This window comes from Camarhynchus parvulus, chromosome 10, assembly GCF_901933205.1.
Source record: "Camarhynchus parvulus chromosome 10, STF_HiC, whole genome shotgun sequence".
In the NCBI taxonomy this organism is placed as follows: domain Eukaryota; kingdom Metazoa; phylum Chordata; class Aves; order Passeriformes; family Thraupidae; genus Camarhynchus; species Camarhynchus parvulus.
Genome location: NC_044580.1, coordinates 9,517,556 through 9,537,212, shown reverse-complemented (window position 1 = coordinate 9,537,212; position 19,657 = coordinate 9,517,556). Strand labels below are relative to the sequence as shown.

Below are 19,657 nucleotides of genomic sequence, written 5' to 3'. Positions count from 1 at the left end.
AAGAGAAACCTTTCCATTTTAATGTTTCAAGACTTTCAGTAAGAAGAATATGTTGCCAACACAAAGTGCCAGACCTGATCCAGCAAAGCACAAAAGTATTAATCATTTAATAATTTGAAAAGCAATTAAAAAACCCCTTCATAACAACACTTAACCTTTCAGTAATGCTTATGGGGGACGAAAATGCTGTATTTGTTAATTGATACTATGGCTGGCTAGGGGCAGGGCTTCCTCCTTCCAGAGGCTGCTGAGCTGTCAGTTTGGGCTGCACTGTGAGGAGACCAGCTGAATGGCTGGGAACATTTGGGGATGGGGTGGGGGTGTTGTCTGGATGCCTGCCCATTACAGACTGACCTGGAAAGAAGCATTTTCACTGTTAATGATATTTCTGTATCTCAGTCCACCAGTCCAGAACGAATGGGCTGTGCTCTTAGTCAAGATTGATGAGTGCAGTGGTTAATAAACACTAATGATTCCTGGCACTTTCCCTCTGCTCTTCCCTGTCCTGACATGGCCTCTTCAGCTGAAGCATCTTGCGTTAAATTGCTAATGAGCAAACTTAAAACAAACTGGAATTAATAAAGTTAGTCAAATTAGTTCTTTCTTGTGAAAGCACCATTAGAGCAAAGTCCTGCAGCACTGTGGCTCCCAGACACAATAACAAATCATTAATGCTTACACAATCTTTTTTTGGGGGGGGCTTTTTGTAAGGAAAAGCAGGCTCCAAAGACCCAGCCCACTCCTTTGGCAGAGAAAGAGAAAGGGGAGACACATAAACTGCATCTTGAGTTGGTGCACAGTAACATCTATAAGGTGCTTAGTAAAAGTCTTCCCTGAAGCCTTGTTTTCTTGGAGAACAAATGAATACAAATTGCCAAAGAGCAAGAAGCTCTCCCAGACATGTAGGCTGCAGTCAGCATCGAAGATGAGGCTGCTTGTGGCCCACATCATGACTCAAAGAGACCCTGGCCCAGCTTCAAACTGCACACAACTTGCAAACTGTACAAGTTCCACCTGTGCCAAGCAGGGGCATGTAACAGGAAGTTTCTTTTCCCTTCCAGTGTTCCATCTGGGAAGAACAGACTGGGGTGACAACTACAAATCTTCCATGTAACCTGCCTTACAGAGGCAGATACTGACTTCTGGACTCCAGGAAATGGCTGCAGAAAAAAGGGCAATTTATATTTGTTTTTAGGTCACAATTGTCACAGGGCAACTTGTTTTTAGGTCATGATTATCATGGCCAATATGCAGCAAACTGTCACAAAAGCAAAACAACTGAAATGCCAGGTAAACAAAGTATCAGTTCTCTCAAACAGATTCAAATTTCAGGCAGGGTATCAAACTCACTAAAAGAATGCACAGTTTTGTAAATGTAAATCCAGAGGATGTGTTTCCCCAGAGGCTGCATCCAGAGCAGAAACAAATTCACATTCCCCAAAAAACCCTCAAACATCTCAGGATACTCCAGAGATGAACCCTGAGAACACACAAGGCAGGAATAGTTATGTTCAGCAATCTTTTCTAACTAAACATCATCTTTTGCAAATCTCTATCAAAGAAAATACTGACATGAAGCACAGACCTTGGTCACAAGACAGGAAAGCAGCCAGAGAGCTGCACTGGATCAGCAAACCACAGGTAATCACTTCTCACCAGCCAGGCAACAAGTACAGATTTCTTTATTATTTTGCTTGTAAAATTACTAAAAGAATATTAACAGTAGTTCTGCTTTCCAGCTACATATGAAAAGAAAATTCACCTGCTTCAAGAGGTTCTTAAATGCAGCTTTTATCTGGTTGGACACCGGCTCGAGATGAGAACCACTGAAGAGAGAATAAACTGGGAAGAACAGCTGTTTCCTGGATAATCAGAAAAATGGGCTCCATCTTGCCCTTGGAGCAGGGGTTTATGACAGCCAGGTGTAGCCTTCTGGTAGACACAGACAGACTGGTGTGAAAGATGTAATTCCTGCCACATTCAAACCTTTTAGCGGAGGCCACTACTGGGGACTAGAAATAACAAAGCTGAAATATCTGTTAGGCCCGAAAGAGCTGATTACGAAACGCTGGCAATGTCTACCTTCAGGAAAATGTAGAAAACATTCATACTCTGGGTTTGATTATTTTCCCCTGCCAGGATTCAGCCCAGTCTTTGATTAATTTCTCTTATAAATTGCATTCCTAGCATTTCTGCTAGAAAACAATCCATGGCAAGTGCAATGTTTGGAAATTACCATATTGCTATCCTTGTTTTGCAGCTGGGGAATTGAGGCACAGATCAAGGCTGACTTTGTGGCCCAGGCCAAGCACCAAAAAAGCTTTTTCAAAGGTTCTGAGCTGCTTGGGGTCAGATGTGCTCCTTCCCTGCAGCATGGGCACACTGAGCAGTGTCCCTCAGGTGAAAATGGGGTTACAGATCAGAGCTCCTCTGGCCGCGTGGCCTGTGCCATAATGAGTTGTGTCTGCAAGGAGAAGGAACTAGAGGTGTAAATGTTAACTGGTGGCAAAAATCCACCTTGTTAAGGAGGCGAGCAACCTGCCTGAGACAGGCCTCAGGGAGATGCTGTTGGTCAGATGGGAGGCAGGCAGTTGTCCCAAGTAATAAACTGGCTCTTTGTGGCTGCCACCTTTCAATCTCAGATAGAAATCCCATCCTTCAATTCCTGATTGGGGGAATCCAGAGAAGCAGGATATAATTCCTGTTAAAATATGAGCCTGCCTTCAAACAATCACACACGAAGGGGAACAGGCTGGTGTTTCTTGCCCATTAATCTATTCCAGCCTTTGACAATGTGCTGGTGACGCTCCATCAATCATCTTTCCGTGCACTGCCACGTAAAAGAGAAGGGGGAAGGGAAAGGACATTCAGCCTGCTGGGGAGAAGCAAAATATAAAATGGCTCCAAACCAGACTGATGCAATATTTTCTACTTACTGAAAAAAAAAAATAAAACCCTTAAAAATCTTAACACGATAAATGCTTCCCAAAATGCTAAGCACAGACAGGAGTGCAGTACAGCAAATGCAGGCTCAGGTTCAAGACAGGTCAGAACAAAAGATACATCCTAAAAGTGTGCAGAGTTTGGCAAGGAATGGAGGAAAGGGTTGCAAAAATAAAAGCTGACTAAATGACTGCATCACCTTCCTGCTCCACCAGACCCAGGCTATTAGGTGAGACCAAGGATCCCCTCTGTGCTTGGAAGTACAAGTTGGCCATAATGTTGAGGGGGGACAGGCAGAATTGATTACTAATATGCTGAGTCTAGTCAATTTATGTTGATGTGGTTTCCCACAATCCCAGCTGACTGGACTCGGACAAATCAGGAAATCCCTGCTGTCCTCTGTTTCTTCCTGCATGCAAATGGCTCCCTGAGGGCGCTAATTAGTGCAAAGGCACTGACTAGTGTCTTTGTCAGATGGTACCTTCTGAAATCTTGAGCATGAAACCACCCTAATAAAAAAAGTTAAGCCAAAACAAAAATTTTTCTACTGCTGCTTGTTCACAGATGTTCAACAAGTTTCTCAGGGCCTACAGCTGAGACTGAGTCCCTGATGCAGAGCGAAGCTGATCTTGTGCAAAACCCAGCAACTTCCACTGAAACAAGCCCTGCTGAGGGGCTCAGGGCAGCCTTGGACAGTGGCTTCAGGCACTGAGCCCTTGGCCAAAGCAGTGCCTTGAAGCTCTTCAACCAGAAGAACACTCAAGCAACAAAGATCTATTGGCCAGGCTAGAGCAAGTCACAGATTCCACCTGCACCCAAATAAAGGCTGAATGGAAACTCACTTGTGTTTAGCACCTCTCCCCTTTATTTTGGATGCAAAGGACTAGTGCAGAAAGGATAAAAATCTTGTTTACTGCAGCCTCAGGGATTATCAGGGATTATCTTTTGATGTACAAATCACTTATGGTCTACAGCAGTTAAAAACCACTACCTGAAAAGGGCATGGTTCAAGTTCTGGGCTTCATGAAGGTAAAAGCCTGCTGGCAGTGACTCTGCTTAGGGGGGCTAAGGATTTGCACCTGAGTTTACTTGCTGATGGTAACTGCTGTCAGGTGGGAGAGGTTCAGCTTGAGCCAGCTGCAGAGAGAACACAGCTCACCAGTGAGCGCAGAAAGGGAGTGCTGCTCAATTTCAGTTTGTCAACCAGGTCAATCCTTTCTGAAGACAAAATGTTCAGAAGAAAATACATGAAGGTGGTACAGGCTGCCTTCAGGGCCATCCTAGACTTGTAGAAATGTACACATTGGCAACCACAGATGCACCAGAACATCCACCCAGAATAGCACCTCATCCCTGCTGTGACTGGAATAAAATAACTCCAGAGCAGAGCCATGCACTGGGGGAACCAGGCAAAAGTGTGTTTTAGTAATCAAAATAGAAAAATGGAGCCTTTTTGTACCATCTGAGTCAAAATATAAGACCAGCATGGCCCAGGGTCTGCTGTTTCAAACTCTAGAGGGGGAGCCAACAATTATTTTTCCTATCTCTATTTTTTGGTCTTGGTCTTTTTTTTCAATGTCTTACTGTGTGAAATGTGTATGATGAGTCATTTGCTTACAAGCCAGAAAGTGTTCCACATAGAATGCAACATTTGCCTTAAAAATCTGTATCAGTATTTCTGATAGGAAAGGCAGGGGATTAGATTCCCATTTTAGGTCATATCTATACATAGGTTTTCCAATGATGCGATTGCATTATAGCGTGGTAAGTCCTCCCAAAACAGGGATGCAACAGCCAGCATCAATGCAAGTGTGATTTTCTTTATAATTCTTTTAATGTCATTTCAGTATGTGTTTCTCCTAATGAAGGCTGACTTCAATAAAGTTCCTGAAGGCAATGCCTGACACAGAGGTTTACAGTACATTCAAATCTCAGAGACTCTCTATGATGTGATAAATCCATGTTGTGGGATTTGGTGACAAATTATTTCAGCTAATTATCAAATAACACAGGAAAATATTTGTGGCTATAATGAAAGAAAGGTACTTAATTCTTGCAGTCCCTTTCAGGAACACGAGGCATGATTTTGTATGAATGAATAGGAAATAACAACTCTTTCTGTCCTATAAACATACACCCAAATGTAAACTTGCAGTATGCAGCCATCCTTACTTTTTATAACAACTTTAAAGTCTGCAGCTCTGAGGAAAAAAAATTAGGATATTTAGAGCTGAGATATTAATTGAGCATGAAAGTGCAAATAACAGGTCTGTTATTTTAAGATAATACTTGACTTCTTTTAAGGATTCTGCATTAACACCTCTTGATCTATGCCTAAGTAAAAAAAGATAGTTTAATATTAAAGTGATGAAACCCTACCAGTGAGTATCACAGCTTTCATCTTAATTGGCTTATGGCACTGCCAGCTACACTTCAGTTGTTTGCAGGCTTTGAACGTGGCAGCAAGCGCACTCCTCTTGCTCTAGAACGAGTTGACAAAACTTGCAAAATGGCTGGGGTGACTTTTAATGATGCAAGTGTTTAGTGTTTGATTAGAAGCACTTTGAGGGCTAAATTCTCCTGTGATCAGAAATTTACTTGAACGCCAGATAGTTTCAGCAGGAAAGGAAATAAAATGCCAAGCAAAGTGTGATTGCCTCAATTATGGTTATTTTAAGTTAATTTTTGAGACTGAATCTTAACTACCTTCTCTTACAGTCCTGCACCTGAAACCAACCTTGGATTTCAGCTCACATCTATGGTCAAAGCCGTACTGTTTTGCAAAGCTCCTGCAGGACATGCTTTCCTTGCAAGCTTGCCAGGGCAGGGCTATCAGTGATGGAGTGCATGCAAGGTGCTTTAACTTCAGCAGTGCTCTGGAGCCACCCGTTTAGCACACCTGCATTTCATTAATTCAAGCTGTTCATGCCCAGCTGAGAGTGCCCTAGGATATACTAAAGTTATTTGTGGAGGTGTCCATGGATCGGTGCAGAGAATGTCAGTACAGTGACCTTTGTTCCATACTTTGGGCACTGATCCTCCATTAATTCCTGGCCATGGGCAGCAGGAACTCCTACCCCTGCCCTGACCCCAACCCCAGAAAAGCAAAGCCACCCTGCTGGGGAGAGCAGCTGTGGCTCATCAGGGTGAAGTCCTGAGCACCTCCAGTTCCCAACTGTGTCAGAGGTGTCTGATGCTTTTGATTAATGCGTTTTAGACCAAAATACTTTTACCCTGAAAACTAGGGAGAACCCTTAAACCATAATGGCAAAGATCTAATTATCTCTTGAAGTACACACAGGCTTGGATGTAGGTTCAGTAACACCCAAACTACCCCCCTTGGCCTGAAACAAAAGCCTAAAACCTGACCAAAGTATCACTTTTCCTCCCTCTAGGAGGGTTGGCTGCAAGTGTGGGTCAGTGCTGTAAGTTAAAGAAGTCAGTGTTCTTCCTGGAAGCCTGCAGATCATGATTTACATAGCAAAACTGCCACTCATTTCAGCATGATTAGGCATCATCTGATAAGGTAACTCTGAGACAGGAATAAACCAGTACTTGCAGGTGAGGACATAACAAAGGTCTCAGGCACAACTTGCACAAGTCCAGCTGACGCCACAGCCAAGGGAGTTGCTGGCAGCACCCCGGGCCTGCTGTGTCCCAGCCCTGCAGAAAGCAGCCAAAGCAGTCTAAGCAGCCTTCCCCTGAGCAGGGCTGCAGCCCGATCCTGAGATAAGTGCTGCCCATTTGAGTCCTGGCTGGAGCCCAGGGGGTCAGGGTTTGGCTACTGTATGAAGTGAATGGGATGTTTTGAAATGGAAGGGAGGTTTGAGGGAAGGAATATGCACCAACAAGCAGGGCAGATGGAGAAAAAAGGGATTTGCACTCTGGAAAGGGCACATCTGCTGTTCAACAGGCTGTGCCTCAGACAATGTTGCTGTCAACCTCACTCCAGAAAGCATCACTTCTTTCCACCCACCCCTCTCCCCTGCTACAAACATCCCTCCAGCATCTCATCACTGTGCCTTGCTGGAGCATTGCTGGCTTGAGTTTCTGCTGCTGGGGAAAGGCTGCTGCATGTCACTGCTCTCACTTCAGAGAGAAGGTAAATGGCTGCGGAAAACGCAAAGGGAGAGACAGGAGAGGACTCCACTGGCAAGAGGCACGTGAGAGATCTTAAACACTGTGCTGGTATTCTCTGAATGCCATTCTCGGGGCTGGAACAGTCAGCCAGCCCTGCCTGCAGGAATACAGCCTACACAGACTGGGGAACAACGTGCTTTTAACTAGCCTTGCCTTTTCTGCATGGACAAATCTGGTAGCCGGCCACCCAGTTATCTATTTGTATATGCAAAGCATGTGCTCTGCCCCTTTCCTGGGCACCATCAATTACATGCACAAAACACAGGCATGAAAACCTGGAGGAACCTTGAGCTCGAAGTTAACAATTACTATTATCTTGTTAGGATTAAAGATTAACTATGCCAGTAAAAGGATGTGTTATGAAATGTCTTTCCCAGGCTTACAGTAAATAGAGAGTTTTGGTTTTGGTTTTAGTTTTTTTTCCTTTTTTCTTTATCTCAAAGTCTTCTCAGGATTTGGAGTAATTGTTTAAACTGCTGCTTTTATTTACCGTAATACCGAAATGTTGTCACTTGCCACGTGACTGCTCATACTTTCATTTGAGATGTCGTGCAGAAACACATGGAAATCTGGTGAAGGCAAACCAATTTTAGAACATGTTCCGAGCAATTGTTTTGCAGCACTGCCCTACAGTATGAAGTCTCTTCCATTTCTTAAATTGCCTAATCAAATGCAGACTCTGTTCCAGTCACGCTAAATTTTCACATAATGGCAGAAAAATCCTCCTTTCTAGCCTAGCACTGAACAGTTGGATCACATTATCACATTTGCTGCCTTTGTAGTCTCCAAGTGTGTGTTTGTATGTGTATGTATATACATATTCACAGGGGAGGGGGGGAACACCGTGCTCACGTGTGAGACCCTGGGCATGGTCACAGGGACAGGGACACACCTTGAGAGGTGCCTGTGCTGAGGGTCTTTCTGGCTTACCAGAAACACAGAGTAGTGGTGAAAAAATTATTTTTATGTATTTAGAAATCAGATGTACTAGTGCAGCATTTGATCTGGCTGAATCCTGGCCCTGCAGTCTGTTGAAGTTATTAAACTGACATAAATGCACTAAGGGAAACTACACCTATTTGTTGCCAGTTTGGGGCTGGAGACAGGAGTGTGAAATGTGTGCCATGGCTCTCTCTGCTCTGGGTCCCAAGCTTGGGCACATCCCTGTGTTGATTTGGGGAACTCTGCACCACAGAACTGCCCACTTTGCACAGAGCAAACACAACCTGCAGAGCCCATCCATGGCAGTGTTTGCAGCTGGATGCAGCCATGCTGGGCTCAGCTCTCCCTCCTCTCTGCTTTACTTGTGCTCCATCATCTCATGATAACACTGAATCTGCAAGACAGGGAAATATTTGCATCACAATACTTCGGCATTTTGACTTGTGAGCCACAGAGAAGTCACAGATCAGACCTTTCAGAGTAAAATTTAAAAAAAATATATTCAAATCAGTAACACATGGACTGCAAGTGCTTGAATCAAAGTCAGAAGGAAATCTCTGCCAAATCAAGGAACAAGACTTCAGGCTTTAAAGCTTTCTATTACAGCCTGTTCCATTCTCTCTTCCACATTGGCCTCCCCAGATCGCCAATACAATTACAATGTTTCCTTAAATCCTTGGGTTGTCACAAGGAATATTAGCCAGTGTAACAACATGACAAGATAATCATACCTATCCCCCACACTATTTACATCTGCAGGTCTATTTTTCTTACCCCTCTGTACCAAATATTTAGGTTTGGGCTGGCACAGCTTGCTGCTGAAGACCACTGTTCAGCCATGAACAGTGTTTGTTATGTTTTTGGTGAGGATAAAAACCTGATGCTTCAGGGGGAGGAAAAGCCATAATCCACTCTCACAGTAAAACCTGTATAGTATGCAAGACAAAAAAAAATTCTATCCATACCCTCGCAGGAAATCAGATTAATCCCCAAAGCATGAAATTTGATTATTTTTGTCTGAGGTTATCATCAAGGAAAAAAACTGCATAATGCTAAAAATATCCACACAGCTTTTACTTTATGAAGAAAATATGATTTACTGAGCAAAAACAAATTACTGGCTTTTCGGTGTTAATCTTTGATAAACACGTGCTGGGTTAAAGAAACTGTCACAGAGAGAAGTTTGCACATTGAAGGAAACCATTCAACTCTGCAAGATTATTTCCCCCCTCCCTTATTACTCCTTTCATGAGACACCTGGGGACATTGTTCACACACTGTTGACAGCTTTCCCACTACTGCTTTTCCTCTGTTATCTGCTCCCTTCTCTTCAGCACTCGTCCCCAGGTGGCAATACACACAAGAGCTATATTTGCAAGGGGTGCCAAAGCTGGCTCTTGGACAACTATTGAAGAGCCAGAAGGCCATCTCCTGCCTTCCAGGTTGGCTGCTTCAAGTTGTTTCCACAGGGCCCTGACCCACCAGGCAGTGCTGTGGTATTTCACTCCTGGGAGCTGCACTGCTCAGGGAACTCCCACACTGCCTGCACAGCCCCTTCTGGCATTGGCTACCATCTCACCAACAGGCACAGCCGCGCTCCCTCATGCTGGGCTACATTCAAGTGCCATCTAAAATTTCAATACTTAGCCTTAACTACACATGGAGGTTTTTAAAAATTAAATACACATTTTTCTTCTCTATGGTCTCCCAAAACACAATGGTTACACAGCCCGATGGGACACGAAGGGGTTCACACAACATGGGAAGGGGGTACCTAAACGGAGGCACAGCATAAACAAGGGCTTGATATACAAGCATGAAGATTTTCTTTCAACCCCAAAGTGCATCTGTCATGATAGACAGACACAGAAATAGCAGCAACACTCTGCGCTGGTGCTGCAGTCCCTGCCCACCCCCAGCGCCTGGGAAGAGAGGCAGCAGCACTTGAGGGAAATACCTTTTGTTTCACACCACAATAAAGCTCTGAGGAGGGCCCTACCCAACATAGGTGTGAGCTGGTCCTTTACCACTGCTTGAGAAAGCAGAGTCCCAGCTGCCATGACCATTTGGTAAAATAAAGATGAACCATGTAGCTCACATTAAGAAAAGCCTATTGTTGCAGTAATAGCTGAGCTGAGTGACCGGCTGATCAGCTCTCATCTCTTCTGAGGTTTCACTCCCACCGCTGGTGGGCAGCCAGTCTGTGATGCTGCTCCCCGCCACTCACTCGCTACCCTTCCAGATGAGCAACTCCGTGTTTGCCTCCCTGCAGTCCCTCACACATCTGAAGAGCCCCCTAGCAGGCATCTGCCAATTAACTCCTCGTTCTCATCCCAGGCCCTCTTCAAAGCTCCCCTCTGCCTCTGATGCCAGAGCCTGTGTGCCCCCTGTCCCCAACACACGCAGCTCGGCTGTGTTTAGGTGGGTCTGCCCCAGCACAGCCGCTGATTATGCAGGTCAGCATGGCTCTCCTGCTTCTAGAGGCCACTGCCCGATTGTACCCATCTGCCATCTCTTCTTTTAAACCACCCACTGTGGGAACAGGATCCATCCCTTTCATTCTGTGTTTTCCCAGTGCCCATCCAATTAGAAACTGGGCTGCGATTTGGCTCTTAGATGTAACGGGTAAAAAAAAAAAGTAAGGGCAACAACAAACCTTTCTGCAGGGAGAGTCTCTGTGTGCAAATACGACCTCTGTTATGTTACCAAGGTCAGGCGGACCAAGGCCAATCTGCTGTGTGAGAATATAAATCAAAGCTGTCCAGGGACTGATTTCGTTTACAAGGTTTGTAACCATTCTGGACAGAACAAATGTCACTTGCTTGCCTGAGCTCCTTGCTCCTCCTCTTCCACCACCACTTTGCTCCTCCACTCCCCACCAAGCCCCTCCCTTCCCACTAATACCTCTTGACCTCCTTTGCTCTTGAAAGCAAAAGTTCTCTTCTAGCAAGAAAGCAGTGGCTCACACATGACAGACAGCCATGCTAGGCCAATTTATTTAAATTATGCAAAAATCTCAACAAGTAAAATCAATATAGAGTCACAAGTACATTCACCTGCTGGCTACCTGTCATTCAAAGCACGCGTCAGAATTAAAACAACAAATGCCGTAACAACTTCTTTCCTATTGCATTCATAGATCTGCAAAACAAACCAAGGAAAGCATCTGTAGCAAGTATTAGAGTCTGGGCACAGATCCTGTGAAATCACATGGTTTCCGTTGTGGAACTAAAAAGGCTTCTACAAGAATGTGTGAAATACACAGCCGAAATTCTCCATTTCTTTCTGTGCTCCTTGGCAGTTTGTGTGGCTAAGTTAAAGTGGCAAGCTCTGTTTCTGTAGCTGGCAGTTCCCAAGCTCACCCCAGTCTGCACACTGAGCACACACAGGATGCAGCCAGCAAGCTCCCTCTCGAGTATGGACAGAGTTAATGTCATCCCACTCCAAACAACAGGTTGCTGTCTCCAAACTGGAGCCCTGAAAAGCAAGAGTCCAGCGGTTGCCTCACTCCTCCCAGCTATTCTGCAGCCCTTCCTTCTGCAGGTGTGCACACCGAGCTGCAGTGGGGCTGGGCAGGGGCACCAGAATGAAAGAAACTTCATGTTCTGGATGTTAACTTTAGTTACCATAGCCAGACAATGCTGCCAGTGGCGTGGAAGAAAAAATTGCTGTAGCCAGCTGTGCTGTTCACAGTCGGGTGGTTTCTGTGTAGCTCCAAATGGTTATGGAGCCAGTAGCCTGTTGTGGCCAAGGACAGGATGATGGATGGTCTACACACACTGTCCAAGCAGGGAGAATGGCAGAAGTTCACTTCAGGGTTGTTAAAATGCTAATCTGGGTTACTTAACAAAAGCCGAATGGAAAAGAAAAGTTAGGGAAATCAATACTACTCATATGTTGTATATATGCACTGCAGATTTGATCTCTGTGGTTAACACAAACATTTGACTTTGGAAGTGGGACAATTCAACAGTCATCCTGTCTGAATAAACTGAACCAACTTCTGATATTAGCTGCACTGTAATTACTGTCAAGCCACGACGAGGGAAAGCAGGCTATGGCAGACAACACACAGCTCCACAAACAGCATGGAAAGGGCAGTAACACTTTTCTCACTGCACACCTCTTCCATGTGACACAGAACAAATCAGAACCCACTTTCTTTTGAACTCAAGGCTGGCAGCTATTCACAGAACAAATAACAGCTTAATAAAATGGCTTAGATGGATTTTAACAGTAACTGCAGTAGCTTATCGGATGCATAAGAAGGGATCATCTGTTCGAGCAGCAGTTTTGACGAAAGCAACATTTGAACTGTTTTAATTACATACAGAGTTGCTAAGACTGAAAATAACTTGTGCTACCCAATGCCAGTAATATGCCTTATTCCATCTTTTCTTAATTACTTGTGGAAAAAAATGTTACTTTATCAAGTGGAAAGGTATCTGATTTTATCAATCTGGAATTAGAGGTATGTTTAACATATGAGTATGTAATCAACCATCATCTCTTCTGTTCAGTTAGCAAACACACAGTCTAAGGCTTGAAAAATATCAGAGACTTCAACATAAGTAGGCTCCACATAAGCTTATACAGGCACAGCAGCTGTTGAAGTACCTGTTTCCTTTGTCTTACCAAAAAAGACTAGAACTGAAACAGTCTCAGTCATACCACTTTTCCACACCTGATGCAAACTGACCATATTCATCCCTGATCTCCACTTGACTTCAGATTTCAAACCGCTTTTTATTTTTCAGAAGAACAAACATGCATAGCATTTCAACATTTCCGTGCAGGTTCTGTCCATCTAACTGGCTACACCTGACTTCAGGGGATACTGAGTCCTGTGCTGAGTGCACTAATGTTGTGAAAGAATTAAAAACCCATAAAAATTCAGAACTGAAATCTGAATGCGACCAACTGTAGTAAGACCAGAAGATACATTATTACAGATATACACTTTGAACTGAACTTCCAAGGTAGACTTTTCCTTCACACACCTCTCATGACAGGACCGACTGGATCAAAGATCAACTTTGAGTGAATTGCATCTATAATTAAGCATTCCATGTAAATGTGCTCTTCATAAATAGACAGCAAAGTTATGGCGGCTCCAGGGGCTGCAATATCTGCTCTAACAGTCAGCTCAGCTCAGCCATTCCCAGAAACGTTCAGATGGTCCAGCTCAAAGGGCGCGGGAGGCTGGGGGGAAAACCCGCAGCCACACAGCTGGTTTGTGGAGCTCTGACAGGGCCAGCACTGTATTCCTGGCACACACTCCTGCATCACACAAAGCACATTTAGAAAATGATGTTATCTCTGTTGCATCTCACCATAAAGGAGAGCAGGTAGTGACAGACTGCAGGATATGGGGGAGGAAGGTTCACTGTAACTAAAGGTGCAGATGAAAGTGAGAAGCTGGTTAAATAAACCAGCGTAGAGCCTCTGGGTTATACTTTTTTGGCTGCCTTTCTGAAAACAAATCTGAGCTACATAATTCAGAATCCTAATAAATTCTTACTACAAACTTTTCCTTCCCGATTTAAAAAAAACCCTGAGCTTTATATTAGTTAACACAAAAACTGCAGAAGTTCACAATTATATAGAGAAGAAATCAGAGCACTAAGCTGGCAATTTGTTTTTATCTAAGCCAGAGTAAATGTTTATACAATATCTGCCAACATAACAAAATATGCCCGTCACTTACAACATTAAACATGATTCCATACAGCTTAATTTACTGAAAGGAACTCAAGTAGACTTCAGAGGTGCACAGAATTTTATAGTGTGAATAAAGCTGGGAAAAACGTCTATTCTCTTTTGCCACAAAAGTAATTGCAAAGCTTTACAATGAGCTTCCTGTTGGACTTGGGAAAAGGAGAGAACCTCAGAAAATTCTCTGTGAAAGTATCTGTATGTGAGAGCAACAGACCAGCAGTAAATGCCTCTAAGACAGTAGGAAGCTGTTTCTTCAAATAATATTTAGGGAACGTTAGTAAGACCAACAACTTGAAGCACAAAGGTATCCCAGTAAGGATGCATGCTTTTTTTTTCCCCAAAGAAAATAACCAGGGGAAAAAAAAGCCACACATTTACAGAGCACTGAACAGTATTCTGGAGGAAGTTTGCTGTAATTCCTGCACATTATGTGTGAAGCGTGTGTGTGTGTGTACATGGATAAGCTACAATACCATCTGTACAGCAAGTGCCACATATGTGAGCATTATGAACCATCATTGCTGCTGCTATGCTCAAAAGTAAATGTATTCTAAGCCACACACAAATACAAATACAAATGACTTTACACACTGAGGGCTCAATTTTGCTCAAATTACTCACAGGCTAATGCCTGTGCTACAGACATAATCTTGACCAGAAGAAAGAAACAACCGAGAGATTGGCAGAAGCCCACTAATTTAAGACCAGCTATATTCATGCTAACAAGTGGGATTTCCACCTAAACTACAATTTTTTCAACATCAACCTAAAGCAGTTAATCCAATTTTTCAACTCACAAGATAAAACACAACAGCCATAAAAAACCCCTCCACAACCACCCCACAGCCCTTTAAAATACAGGCGTAATAGCCACCCAGATATATCTGTGTGACCTTTCATTTCCATTCATCCTTATAAATAATAAAGAAGGCTTTAAACCCTTTCTAATTACTCCTTGAAAGCAGCTGTATCGGTTTCTGCAGTGATGAAACGCCCCCACCCCCCTCAGAAAAAAAAAAGTTTCCCCGCTCCGCACCTGAGCATTGTTTTCGACAGGAGGGCGGGCGCGGAGCTGCCCCTGCCGCGGCACGGGGATAATTCAGAACTGACTCCAGTATTTGTTTCCATCCATTATTGATGGGGAGCTGGAAACGCGGCTCCCTCTGCCTCCCAGCGCCCGGCTGCTGCCGGGGAGCCCGTAAATCACGGCTCGCCAGGCTCCCCGCCCCGCCGGCAGCGCCGAGCCCCGGGCCGGCCGGGCTCAGCCCCCGACGCGGCGCCAGCCCCGACTCACCCCAAGCGCCCCGGGGCGACTTCGCCGGGGATAAACCCGACAGCTCCGCTTCGGCTGCCCCGTCTGCGGCCGGCGCCGGCTCCCGCTCGCTCCGCTCGGCAGCGCCGCCGCGCTCCGGCCGCTCTCCCCGGTACCTGCAGCCGCCGCGCCGCTGCCCGCGGCCGCCGCCCGCCGGCGGGGCCCGCTCCGCCCGCCGTCCCCCGCCGGGCGCCCCATCCCGGCGCTGCGCTGGGAGCCGGGGCGGCGCGGGGGAGGCGCGCCCGGCAGAGCCCACCCCCGCCTCCACCTCCCGCGAATGGATTTATTCTCGCCCGCGCCTCGCCGCGCGTCCCGCCGCCGGCACCGCGGCAGCCCCCGGCCCGCGCCCCGGCAGCACCGCGCACAACTTTTCGGTCTCACCGCAGCGGGAGCGCGGCCCGCGGCCGCCGGCGGAGCTCGGCGAGTCGCGCCATGGCGGGGCGGGGGCGGACCGGCACCGCCCCGGCCGCTGCCCCCCCGCCTCCGCCTCCCCCGCCGCGGGCAGCGCCGGGCGCCGCCCCGACACCAACACCGGCCCCGGCCCCGCCGGCTGCGCGGAGCTCCGGCAAACTTCGGCCGCAGTTTTACCCCTCCCAGCCCACCTCGGCAAACCTGCCCCCGCCCCGAGGCCGCCGAGGTAAACAGCTGGAGCGAAGCCATCGAGAATTTGTTTTGTTCATCGTCGACGCCACCTTCGCTTCTTAAGACAGCAATTTTCATTTCTATTTGGGAAGAAAAAGTCATTGCGAGTAATGCAATTTTGCGGGCTAATGGGACTCGATTTTGCAGACGAGTACTTTGCGTGTGGTGCTGGGGGGATGTCCTTGAAATGACATCTTTTAAAATGCCTGTCCAAAATCCCCTCAGATATTCCAGAAACAAAGGGTTTAATCCCAGAAATGAAGTCCAGGAAATAGCTGTCACTAATTCATTTTTCTTCACATGAAAGATAAATTAATTAAGGCTCAAAGTACCATGGAGTATTTTGGATGCCCCTGCAAGGGAAAAAAAAAAAGGATTACTTGCCAAACTGTTTCATCTGTGGTTTGTTTTTTTTTTTTAATGGAAAATAAGAAAAAATCCAAGCAAAAGTAATTCAAAGATTTTTGCTGGGGAATATATCCTTCATTCACGCACAGCTCCCAAATTCCTGTCCCTGAGCTGAGCACTGGCTCCACAGCAAAGCCTTGGGCTGGTTGCTTCCCACAGTGCTCCTACCCCTCTGGAAGACAAGCACTGATACTCCCAAGCAGCATTTGGGCTGATCTGGCAGGTTTTTATGCACGCACCACTCACAGCGGGAGCGTTGCCTCTTGAGAACTGATTCATCTAAGTAAGGGCGCCAGGATTTGGCCCATAGTAAATTCTCTTTAGAGATGGTGCCAACAAAATCTCCCAGCCATGGGAATAGGACGTTTTTGGCAACTCAGTCCCCCTTGGCTGTCTCTCTCTGATGTTTCCTAGTGGTGACAGGCTAAAGGCAAGATCATTATGGGCTTCCTCACAGCGAACACAGCACAGCTATGTGGCACCCCAGGAGCTGCTGCCTGGTTAAAGGTGTAAGGACATTATTTTCTCTTTCTCATGAACAGCCCTAATGTGAAAAGCATCAAAATTTGCACAGTGCATGAAAATGCCACGATCGAGACGACTCGCTTGGTTAGGAATTGAATCACAACCTCAGGAGAACAAAGCTGAAAGTGCTTCCAAAAGAAGGATTTGTTTCACAGAATAGCTCTGTGGCCTTTGCACTGGAAGTGAGACACCCGGAGCAGACCCACTGTGGTGGGGATTTGTGATGGGTATGGATGGGTGCCTACGTGCAGGCTACCCACACCAGGACATTAAAAATGTGGGATTTGCTCCTTGGCTTTTGAAACTCCTGATAGTAGTGCCAGCCAGGAAAACTGCAGTACTGGAAGAGCCACTCATATTTTCATTCAATACACACCTTTTGTGACTGCCATGTAGAAATTACTCCTCAATGTCGTTCTGCTGTCCCTGCTGGGGGGGTGTTGGATACCCACCCCTTGGCACTGCTGGGGCTGTGGCTGTGTGCTCCCCTCTGCTCTGAGAAGGGCAGCCTGTGGGAAGCGACCTTTCTTCCCTGCCATACCTCCACGCCACAAGCTCCCTCAAGGTTTCCATATATCAGGATGAAAGATTAATATGGTTTAAATCTCCTTCTGCTTCAATTAGGCAGGTGACACAATGTTGAGAATGAGATCGCATTCCCATAGGGCAAAGGGTTTCAGCTAGAAGTACAGCATTTTAGAGGATTTTGGTACAGCCAAGACTAATACCTTGTGTCTACGCTTAAATATGGTAGTTTATTATCATTTCAAAATTTGCTGCATGGCTAGGAACCACTTTATGTAAGGATTTAAAGTATGTGCATTTACAATATGTGTGCAGTCAGGGAATTACACAGCCACAGGTTTTTAAACACAAATATATGCAGGCTCCTATTGATATGATAAACTATCAGTAACATGTGCTGCAAAGCTTCTTAAATCCTCATTGACACAACAGACCACTATTGTGTCAATAGTGTGCAGATTAATGGGGTATTGTCAGGCTATTTTAGGCCTTAACTTTCATTTATCCTAAAACTTGTTCTTCATTGTAACTCTTAACCTTTGGATTCTGCCAACACATTTCTTGTCACAAATATACTAATGGAATTAAAAGAAACCTGGCTTTTAAATGTTAATTACCTCTAGAATGATTGATTTGCAAAAGAAACACATCAGCAGAATCTGAAAGTACAGAGGCAGAATAAAATGGACTGAGTGTCAGCCCAAGAGCCCGGGGACCAGCTTTGGCTTCAATGAGACTGTCCCTGTGTCCCAGGTGGCAACAGAGCACTTACCCACCTGGTCTCATGGGTAGGATCTACAGGTGATTCTTACTGTCCAAAGGACTTTTCACCCTCTAAGTGCTTTACACACTTGAGCAACTCTTGTTCATGAATTTGAAAATATAAGCAAAGTGTTAAAAATTTACCTACTGGTAACAGAAGCACCCTTTGTTAGAACAACATACTGGTTTTTTTATTCATTAAAATATGGACAATATTAAACTGGTTTTAAATCAGACATTTCATTCTGTTTGAATTCCTCCACTGGGTTTATAACCAAGGCTGAACTGATTTCAGCAAGTAGGTGTGTTGACTGACATCACCACTTCAGCCTCATGGTGATTTAGTGAAGAACTGCCAGTGCACAGTGCAGGGCAGTTTGCAAGTTTGGGAAACCACCTTCAGATCATGGTAGCTTGGGAAAAGTTAGCTCAAATGGCACATCCCTAGGAAATACCAAGTACTGAGGGAAATGGAATTGACAATTTACCCCTGGCTGAGCCAGAGCTCCATCAGTGACTCAGCATCCAAATGCACGGATACAATGGTTTCTGAATGAAATATCAAACTTATATTTTGAGGACATGTTCATTTAAGCTGTGTCATTTCCAATAAAAACAGCAAATGTCATTTACAGAGGGATGGTCAAATCACAGCAGTGCCAAGAAGTGATGATGTTATAGCCTAAGAGTCATTTTGTTTTAGCTAAATATTTTCTTCCTCCCTTTTTTCTGCCAGTGCATACAGACATCTGCCTACTGCAAGGCATTGCATAGAGGAACTGGGAAGTAATTTAATAAGGATCGATACATAATTCCTGATGAAGTAGACATGCAGTTTTTATATTCACTATCCTTAAATCTAAATTGCAAAGTGCGATGTTATGACTTACCTTTACTGTAATTAAGTTTGATAGTAAAAGAGAATAGAATTTATTTATTATGAGTGAATAAAATTAGTTGGACAATTTAAGGTGCTATTCAATGAGTAATGCTCCCACAGAAAGGGTAAACATTTGTCTGCCTGATAATAGTTGTTCGTATTAACAGCCCAGAAAAGTTGTTTTCATGCAGCTCTGGTTTTATGTGTCTTCCTGTCTTCTCAATATCCGGGGAGCCATTGCACAGGGCAGGGCAGGCATGTATAATATGTGAATAAATGTAGGACAATGTCCAAGGAAAACTGGCTTTTTATCTCTATTGATTGGTGGAGAATTCTCTCCTTTGGACTTTTAAGAACATAAATGAAGAAAATAGGAAGATCAAGCTGTAATGCCTCACAGCTCATGACCAGAACAGGTTAAAGCCACATAAGCTGAAACTGATAACCCATTATGGTGTCAGCCTGCACAATGCAGAATCCCATATTTCCTATTGCTCACCTCTGTGAGAGGGATGCCAACCATTCCTGGCTTTAGCACCCCATTTCCATGAGCCCTTTCTGTAAGTGTTGCCCTTCTTTAGCTACTCATTCCCCATGGTTTAGATCCTGAGAAGATGGGTCTTTAATCGGCCTTGAGAGCATTTAAATCATATCCCTGTTCAATCACCCTAAACCTTGTTGCCAGGGGGGATATTGGTGAAAATCCCAGTGTTTGGCTGGCAAAGCAATAAAGCTGAGCCAACCATTTTCCTTCTTTGAGTCCTGAGCTTGTAGCAGTATCAATGCAAGTCAGAAGTGAGACATTTCAGAACATTGTTGCTCATGATTTACACCAAGTGGCCAAAAATAGCAAATTGCTA

At 45.0% G+C, this 19,657-nt stretch overlaps 1 protein-coding gene across 10 annotated transcripts in view; it reads right to left on the bottom strand.

Moving 5' to 3' along the window:
* SEMA6D (semaphorin 6D) overlaps positions 1–19,657 on the bottom strand; it is a 209,300-nt gene that overhangs the window by 16,195 nt on the left and 173,448 nt on the right. For 6 of the 10 annotated variants that reach the window (XM_030955301.1, XM_030955307.1, XM_030955309.1 and 3 more), the window contains exon 1: positions 15,658–15,963. The exons of 2 other annotated variants lie outside the window; for them this stretch is intronic. In XM_030955301.1, the coding sequence (XP_030811161.1) occupies positions 15,658–15,735 (78 nt within the window). In that variant the 5' untranslated portion in view covers positions 15,736–15,963. Of the gene's footprint in view, positions 1–15,037; positions 15,174–15,436; positions 15,491–15,657; positions 15,964–19,657 lie in introns of those variants that run through there. 2 more of the 10 variants (XM_030955306.1, XM_030955303.1) reach the window with 2 other exon arrangements.